This window comes from Sylvia atricapilla, chromosome 3, assembly GCF_009819655.1.
Source record: "Sylvia atricapilla isolate bSylAtr1 chromosome 3, bSylAtr1.pri, whole genome shotgun sequence".
NCBI lineage: Eukaryota > Metazoa > Chordata > Aves > Passeriformes > Sylviidae > Sylvia > Sylvia atricapilla.
In genome coordinates, this window is record NC_089142.1 from 90,888,616 (window position 1) to 90,897,956 (window position 9,341).

General features: G+C 36.5%; 1 protein-coding gene across 1 annotated transcript in view; it reads left to right on the plus strand.

Annotated features, from left to right (window-relative positions):
• Window positions 1-9,118, plus strand: part of SYT14 (synaptotagmin 14) — a 54,060-nt gene extending 44,942 nt beyond the window's left edge. The window contains exons 5-6 of the mRNA XM_066316136.1: window positions 2,085-2,274; window positions 6,492-9,118. Coding sequence (XP_066172233.1) covers window positions 2,085-2,274; window positions 6,492-6,805 — 504 coding nt within the window. The 3' untranslated portion in view covers window positions 6,806-9,118. The remainder of the gene's footprint in view (window positions 1-2,084; window positions 2,275-6,491) is intronic.
• Window positions 9,119-9,341: the final 223 nt, after the last annotated feature.

Here is a 9,341-nt window from a genome sequence, read left to right on the forward strand (position 1 = left end):
TACTATTCACTGTTTCTAACAGGCTAAACCTTACTCTGATATCCATTGTAGTGAGTTTGACTGTCATAAACTGGTTTCTCAGTTCCTCTTAGGCCATCAGTAAACTGTGCAAATAAATCCCAATTAGGAAAAGGCACTATCATCAGCTTCTCTCAGCATGTCAAAAAAACCCTTTGAGGATTTGGGGACAGTGTTACTCTGCCTGCTTTGTGTTACATCATTTTTTGTGGGCTTGCAGCATGATCTCAATAGAATTTGAGACCTAAGCTTTGAACAGTGTCAGGTGGACTGTATAAAGATTCATGGCTCAAGAAAATAAAAAGGTGAATGAACACCATGTGGATAATGTGTTACAGTGTTAAAAGACCAGAAAGCTTAAGTAATAGCTGCAGTTGTGACAGGCTGAGGTTTTCAAGTGTGCAGTGTATACTGTTCCTGCTGAATGAAGTCATCTTTCTTTTTAACTTTCCATTTTGTTCCTTCTGTTGAAGTTAGGAATCAAAAGTTTCCTGTTCATTCATTCTCTGATTCTCAAGCATCAGAGAATGAATGTATACTTGTAATTAATTTTCAGCAATTAACAATTTGCAAGCAGTTTGAAATTTATTCTTGGCATTGAATAAAGAGCTTTTGGAGAAATAACTGAATATTTAAAATTCTGAATTTGCAGCTTGGGAGAGGGAACTCAGAGAAATTTGTTGAGGTCCTTCAGCAGTAAGAATACATTTGCTAACAACAGTGAATGTTTATTAATGAGGAACTGGATTGCTACTTGAAACTTCTGCTAGACTTTTGGGTAATGTTCTGTTGAAAAGAGTTAGTTAAAATGTCAATAAGAGGGATATTATTGTAGGTATCATGTCTTCTATAATCTGAGAATCTATTATGTATGTGGGCTTTATGTGTCAGCTGAAGTTATTTGCTTATAAAGTTAACATTTGTTTTGATGAGGATTTATGTTATTTAGGTTTTAGGTCTGATCTTATGTCCATGTCAGCTGTTGCTGGAAATGATAGAGACATTTGGAATCTGGTAGAATCAGCTTCACAATATCATCATGTATCGTTGAAAGAGTGATGCCATGTTCCCAAATGAGTCAAGCCATATTTGAAAAATCTGTGGAGCCAATTTTCATTTTTTCTGAGAGAATCATAAAGGGATGTGCTGATAATTCAGAAGTCTCTCCTCAGCTATCAAGTACATTGCCATTCCATTGGCTACTTGCCATCCAGTGTTCTAGTGTGTGGTAACACTCCTATGTGCCATTGGAAATGAAAATATTAACAACCATGGTGTGATTAGCATGGCAGTGTAAAGAAAGTGAATTTTTTTCATTTTTTAAGGCCAATTATGAGGAGTTGAAATGATAAAAATTAGTATTAGAAACACATTAAAGATGTGATGTAGTGAGAAGGTGTGAAAAATCTAAATTTTTGGAAGTTTTCAGGGTGGAAATTCTAGCATTGCTTCCTGAGCTTTGGACAGCATTCTTCCTTTCCCACCCAAGACAAAGGAACTATTGCAGTCCTGTATCCCCGGATCAATTAAATTCCTTTTAAGCTAATTTATACTAGACAGAGAGCATTTTTCTAATTGCATGTGTTCTGTTATTTTGCTACTCATAAATTCTTAGCCTAGAGAATACCCTTTACAAAGGATGAATAAGAATTTTCTGCATTTTGTTATCTTCAAGGTTCTGCTGGTGTTTTCCATTTTTTGGAAAGTAAAAGATCCAAGGTTTAACGTTTTCCAGGATGCTGACAAATCATGTCACAGGTCTTACCTTAGACATTGAAGTAAATAGGGACCATAAAGGCTGTTCTTCACTTACTGCTGTTGTTTCTCCTCAATCATGAAGCAGTGTAAGCACCTAGGAACTGTTTTAATTTCAGACCACTTTATTGTTACCATTAACATGTGCAAATTAATTACATATTAAGGATGTGCATTTCTTATTGAGTGATTGAATGGAAGTTGTTATTGCCGCTAAGTTGCTTTCAGAGTTTTCTATGCATCATTCCAAAAATCGACTTTGCAGTAACATCGTTCTGTAAGACACACAGAACCTTTTATCTGTTTTATAGGGTTGTGACTCTCAAATGAGCATGTCAGAAGTGTCCTGCAGTGAAAGTACCTCCTCTTGTCAGTCTTTGGTACATGGCTCAGCTCCAGAAATCCTCGTTGGCCTCCTTTATAATGCTACAACTGGAAGATTATCAGCAGAAGTGATAAAAGGCAGCCACTTCAAAAACTTGGCAGCGAACAGACCACCCAGTGAGTGAAAATCTTTTTTCATCCTAATGCTTCTGTACTGGTGGGGCTCTCGGTAGCAAAGACTTCAATCCTATCACTTAGTCTTACCCAATCAAAATGAAATAGAGCAAGCATCAACTAATCTGTTTCATGTTTTATATTTCTAGTCAGTTGGGAAATAGCAAAAATCTAAAATTCAAAATATTAATTGTAAGTTGACAACATGTTTTAATTTTTCATGATGACTGACTAATAAATTACCTTTATCATAATGATTAATTGCTAAATTACTAATGCCTCACATCACAAGCCAAAAAAAAAAAAAGGCAGTGTTTAAAGAGAAAGTACATGCCAGTTAATATTAATATAAACATTCTGAACAGTTATTGCTGTTCCTAGAGGGGTTGATACTGCAGTCTTTAATTGCTTATGTGCCTGTATATGTGTGGTAATATATGTAATTTGGGAATGTCAGTAAAGACAAGGAGTAACCACTTGAGACCTTTGGCATATTTACTGTACAGGAGGGATGTTCACCATAAAAAATGACTTGAATTGTGTCTTCAAACATTTGTTCAAAAATACATGTCTGAAATATCTGTGAACTTTATATACTTCTTAAGTCAAGCCAGATGGAGTGTCACAGGGAGAGAGAGAATGTTATTACTCTCTCTAGCTCTTTGACATAGCTTGAAAAAGTTCAGTAACAAACTTCCTTAAAAGATTTTTTTTATTGTTTTTTAAGATGGTGTGTCTGATTTACGTAAGTTTAATAAGAAATACCTACCTGTTCCTTTTGATTTTGTCTGGAGGCTCAGATTTTAGCTACTCTTTCTGTTTTTTAAGCCCCAGATTAGTGTGGCACTAGCAGATTATCTGCTACTGGATTATGTATTAGGCTGCCAACGTTTTGTAAGTGGTTTGCACGTCTCACTTCATTCTTCAGAGTTTAGGAAGTAAGCCAGACTGATGCTCTCTCCTTTTTCTCATTTTCTTGACCCATGTTTATTCTCTTCATAATTGGCTCACCTTATTCTGCTTTGCTTTCTCTATACTTTTCACTATACACTGATGGAGCCAGACTTTGTTAACATGGCCAGAGAAGGAAGGTGATAGATGAATCTCTAACACTTTTATATAATTGGGTAGCTGCCCCAGAGTTACCTGTTTTGGAGACAAAGTATAGAAAGAAATGGGGAAGCCAAAGAGGTCCAAGGACACTGGGATGTGGGAAAAAATGAAAGGGAGAAAAGAGACCACGATGACCCTTAAAGCAAAACCAGATGCTTATCTTTCTGGAATCTCAGAGATGGCCAGTTTTTATTTATTATTTAGAATATGCAAGTTAGGAAGGGTTCAGTACTCGTTTTGAAAACAGAGATGTTGATTCCCTAGTATGTCAATTCCCAAAATGTGCTCAGTCAGTCCATGCTGTAGAGCTACTAGTTGTGAGTGTCACTGGGGTCAAAAATCTGTTTCAGATTGCAAGAAAGGAGCATAGGACAGGGCACATGGCCCTGTAAAACCATGTTCTGTCTAACCTTTTTGGAGGGAAGAGCTTCCATGCTACCTTTGGTCCCTATGAAGGATAGGGAGGAGATTTGATATTTGTAATAACAATAGTCCAGTTCTGTTTAGACAGGTATGAGTTCGGAGTTCTGTTGACACTAATGAACTTTCTGGGTCTGGTAAAACCATGTCCAGGATAATCTGAAATCCAGATTTCCCCTCTGGGCTGTTTTGTGCCATCCCCCTCCCCTCCCCCAGCAGTGGTGGCACCTCTTAAACTCCTGGACTCATGTCCATGCCACTGCCATCCTGTAAGTCCCTGTTGAATGCAACATGGACATCTGCCAGCCTTGATCTGTGCCTTCATTTCCACAGAATGAAAACTAAGGCCTGAAGAGATGGTGATGATGATGATGGTGAAATATCCTCTGGTCACATTTGTTGTTCGGGTTATCAGTGGTTCAAAATTCTGAGAAGTGCTGCAAAGCGTATGAACAGCTCAGTTTTCATTCCTGTATTGAGGAACTGTGACAGAAATGGAAGCAATTAGTGTACCCCACATTTCTGTAGTCTAGGGCTTGTGAACTTACCGATTTTATTAAATACTAATTTCTACTTCTTGCGTGTACATGCTCCTCTTCTGCATATTTATATGTTACATAGTAACTCATTCAGCAATTGAGTGCAGGCAAACAGGCAAAATCCTGCAGGCAGTAACAGTGGATGTGTCTTCTTTGTATCTCTGTGTGACAGTTAATATTTTGTCTGAGAAAAAGATGCTTATCAGTTTTCCTTAAAGTTTAGTTGAAACAGAGTATGAGCTTTTGCATATTAAATGCATGTGTGAGTCTGCATGCATACACACATTAAATTCATAAATATGTGGATTTTAATAAGCAATGCCTTTAATCCTAAATAGAAATCCATTGCTGAATTTAAGATATGTGTCCCTCAGCTCTTTTTAGAGATTACATCAGAGTCATTCTTGTGCCCAAGTTCATCACTACTCAAGAACTGAAGTATTATAATCAAATATCAATAACTAGAAAAGCTAAGAGCAAAAATAGCTTGGTTTTCAGTGCAATGATTTTTCATTTTATTGCTTTTATTATATGAAGTTTAGTTAATTTAATGTGCAGTTTTTCTAAACATGCTGGAGTTTGCATGAAAAAGCATAAGGTTTTATAAGGATATAGTGGTTTTTACCCAATCTGCTATGACTTAATCATTTGCATGATTCTTGCTATGGTAAGTGTGACTTAGAACCCAATGTCTACTAGTTCTAAGATAACCCATTATGTAAGCAATGTAATTTTTGTGAAGGTTGCGCAAAAACTGCACGAAATTTTCATTTCATTAAATTTTACCTTACAGTCCTTTTGTTCAGTCCTTTTTCTGATCTATGCTGCTAAGGTTTCATGTTCTTCCACTACAATGAATAGTGTTTCCTCTTAAACTTTAACCTTTGATCCTCTCTCACCCAACTATTGACATCTGGTCATTATTTCTTTTACTGCTTTCCACCCCCTGTTGTCAGACGGACTGTTCTGTTGTCTAAAACACTTGATAGGTGGACAGGTTTATATAATCCGAGGTGAGTTCCTGTAGAAACTAATTGGATGTTGTCTTTTTCATGCAAAAGAAACCTACCAGCAGTAAAATATCCACAGCTGCCTACCCATATCGGTTTATGAAAGTATAAGTTTATTTTTTGTGGCGCACTCTAATGCAAAAGTTGCATTTATCTCTGATTATGGATGTTGGGGTTTCAGTGTACCTGCAAAGTGAAAATACTCAGTGTGAAAACACTCAGGTTTTTTTTTAACATAAATTACAACTTTTAATTGACATTATGCATTAATATGAAAAGACAGGAATAAAAATTAAATACGATGCTATTTTATATTTTCTATAATTAGTTAACTTCATGAAATGTACATTCTTCTGCAGGAGCATGGTGCTTTTGGTCCAGTGGAAATAGACATTTAAAAATAAGGGTTTACAGCCAAATGCTAACACATAATGTGTGCTAACTATATTACTTGTATCATCTTCTTAAGTGTATGCTGAAAAGCCCCATGCAAGCTACTTTTTGAACAATCATCTTGAATTATGCAAAAACTTGCTTTTCTTTAAGCGTGAAGTAAATTTATTCCTTCCTAGGAAATAATAGGAATTTTTTTTGTATTATGTAAACTACCATCTTTAAAAGCACTTTGCAACGTTTTGGTTTTCAAAATAAATAAAACTGAAAAGCCCAAAACGAGAACCACATCCATGCAGAGATTATTCTTAAGCATTTTATCCTGGCTGTTTTGATATTGTCGCTGCATATTGACATTTTTTTTTCTTTACCTCTTCATTAATTGCCTTTATTCCATTTCATTTATGCATATTCTTTGAAATTTCAGTGGTATGCTTTACAGTGTTGTGGCTAGTTGGAGCTTGCTAAGTGTTAATGCAATTTAAGTTTTTCTAGATGAAACAAGGGGGTCAATGGGAAGAGGATTATGAGGTATACCTTTAACTTAACCCGTGTGCACAATACTGGAGCTAGTTCATTTGTTAGTGTGTTTGTAAATATTTTGTTTACTTGTCATCTCTCCATGTGTCTGAAGTCAGCTGTGTTCAGCCATCCTGGTATACACCATATCCTTGTTCTTTGTAAGTACCTCCTTCTCCGGACCTCTCATCCCGAGATACCTGATACAATGTGACTTCTTTTGTAGATACATACGTTAAGCTCACCCTGCTGAACTCCATGGGGCAGGAGATGTCCAAATGCAAAACTTCCATCCGCCGCGGGCAGCCGAACCCCGTCTACAAGGAAACCTTCGTTTTCCAGGTGGCTCTGTTCCAGCTCTCGGACGTGACGCTCATACTGTCCGTGTACAATAAGCGCAGCATGAAGCGGAAAGAAATGATAGGCTGGATTTCCTTAGGTCTCAACAGCTCAGGAGAAGATGAACTCAACCACTGGACTGAAATGAAGGAATCTAAAGGACAGCAAGTCTGTAGGTGGCACACTTTACTGGAATCGTAATGGATGGTAGGAGGTGCAGCCGTGGTTCTAAGGGAGCTTGTTCTCCTGGGAAGACGATCATCCCTGGTCGCAATCAGCAGATTTGTTGTGGGAGTAAAAAATGGAAATTGCGGTCAACATTCCATTGTAAAGGATGCACAACCTGCAAAATGGTGGGATTTAATATAGAATCTTCACTTGGTGTCATGAACTTCCTTGGTGTCAGTGAAGCCTTGCTGTGCACAGATAGGATAGCAGTCCCTTCCCCATCCACCTGATGCTGTATTTGTTTGGGTTTGTTTCGTGGTTTTCAATTCAGAAACATTTTGTGAGAGGTTCTCCAAATTAATGTAAGCTCCTCCCTGTGTATGTTTTTTATTGCGTTAATACTGTAGCTTCTGACCTGCCTGCATTCAGATTAAAGGGCAATAGTTTGCACTTTGAGAAAAAGTTAATGGTCTGTAAAGCAAAAGCAAAAAAAAAAAAAAAGAAAAAAAAAAAGAAAAACCACTGGTGAACTGGTGAGAGAACACTTAATAATATAGCAAATAGAAATATACTGTTGCTTTGCACTGAGTTTCTTTCCAGGAGCTTAGTAATGTAAGTTTTCATTTTTTGATATGCAGTTGGTTTGAAAAATACTGGCATTTGGGCATCAGGTGAACTTTGACATCAAACTAATGTTTCTTCAATCTGTGACAGGAACGAGCTCTATATATGGCAAAAATTGGGTTTTTCCCTCTTGCCTGTACTTCTGCCTAATCCAAAGAGACCAGATCATTAGTCTGGTCCCTTCCAAAACTCCTTAGACAGGTTGTACTGTAAAACTATGTAACTTTCTGTTGAAAGCACTTCCTGTATTCGTGTATTCCAATGTAGGAAGCTCATAGAGCACGACTTTACTAAAATATATTTTCATTAAGCAAATTGATACAGATTTCTTTAAAATATCAGCAGTTGGAAGTTAGTTTGAAAGACTGTGAAGGAAGTGGCAGCAGTTGGACTACTCTGAATGAATGCAAAATACTATGGCTTTGCTTGAAACAGGTATCTATTCAGGTCTTTTGTGAGCTGTTTTAGGAATTACCATATGCTATTGGTTGGAAGTAGAGAGCAGATCTTTCTTCTTGAAGAAGAGAACATCAGTAAGTTATTTTTCTAGTGATTTGCCAGCAATTGAATGAATGTTCACACACTAAATAGAAGTTTGCTTTGCTTTTGTTCAGGTTGGGGAACAGCTTTCTAATGATGCAGTTAAGAAGCTGCAGTATCACCAGATAAACACTTGTCCTGTCCACCAAAATTGGGGATATATCAGTGCTTCTGAGGTTCCTATTTGTCCCAAAGCCTTTAGCTGGACTCACACTAATTTAGTGACTGCTGAATCTAACTCATATTACTAAAATTATGCATTACTGAGTAAACATATTTTTAAAAAGCTTCCCAATTTAAATATTCTTTTTGCCTGTAATTACAAATTTTGTTTATTTTTAATTGTTTGTGTAAAAAAAGCAAGTAATTTCCTTTTTCTTATAAATGATGGTGATGTCTTACTAAGATGAGACCTCACTGACTGTTGTAGCACTTGGTGGGTAGCAGAGTAAAGTCTTGGATTTTGTTTAGACAATTTGTGTTAGTCTAAAATGTTCTCATTAGGACAGATGTGTTCCTCCTGAATTCCTTTATAATACCTTTGAACAATCCTGGCTTTAAGATATACAGACAGTTAAGTACAGTGAGACTGGTGATGGTGCAAATGCTGTAATAAAGATATTTCACATGGTTCTCAAATTCTCACACTATTTAACAATTTCATTAAGTCCTTTTTAAAGGATTTTGTAGTTCCACATCTTGGTTTATTTGGTGTCTTTTGAGGGATTTATTTGCAGAGCCAGGCTTTCAGTTGTTGTTGATTTAAAGATTTAAACATTATTACAGGCCTTTGGGTTTTATTTTTTTCTCCTGATATTGCACTGCTGCTTCATTTACAGAAGCTTTATTTACTAAATACAAATAATGCAAAAACTTTATTTAAACAGGAATGGTCTTGTAGTAATACAGTGCAGGTTGTCTCTCTCAGTCATATTTGTTAGTCCAGTTTGAGAAATGTAATGTTGAGTGTAGAATTTAATATTAAATCAGCATTAATTTTATATGCATAAGAAAAATCCTTAGATTTTTCACAATCTTTTCAGCTTTCCATACAACAGAAGCAATGACATTGAAACTGTTGTAAAGCAGTTTTTCGTTGGATGTAGAAGTGGTTTTATCTATTGTTTGTGGATATTTAGATAATCTTTCCTAAAATGGAACATCGCCTCTTGATGGTTTTCTCTTTGTACAAGTTTTACTAATTAAAATAATGTAAAATATTGCACAGCAAGAACCGGGTCAGGTAATTCCAGCGGAGAACATTCTTAACATCATCACTGAACAAAGGAAGAAGTCAGTTTGGAAGGTGCAGCAAATAACCTCTTACAGAACCAAGCTGAACTAAACTGTGTCATGATTTGGGTTTCTGTTTGTAGGTTGCATTGTTTCAGCTTTGCATTTCTGC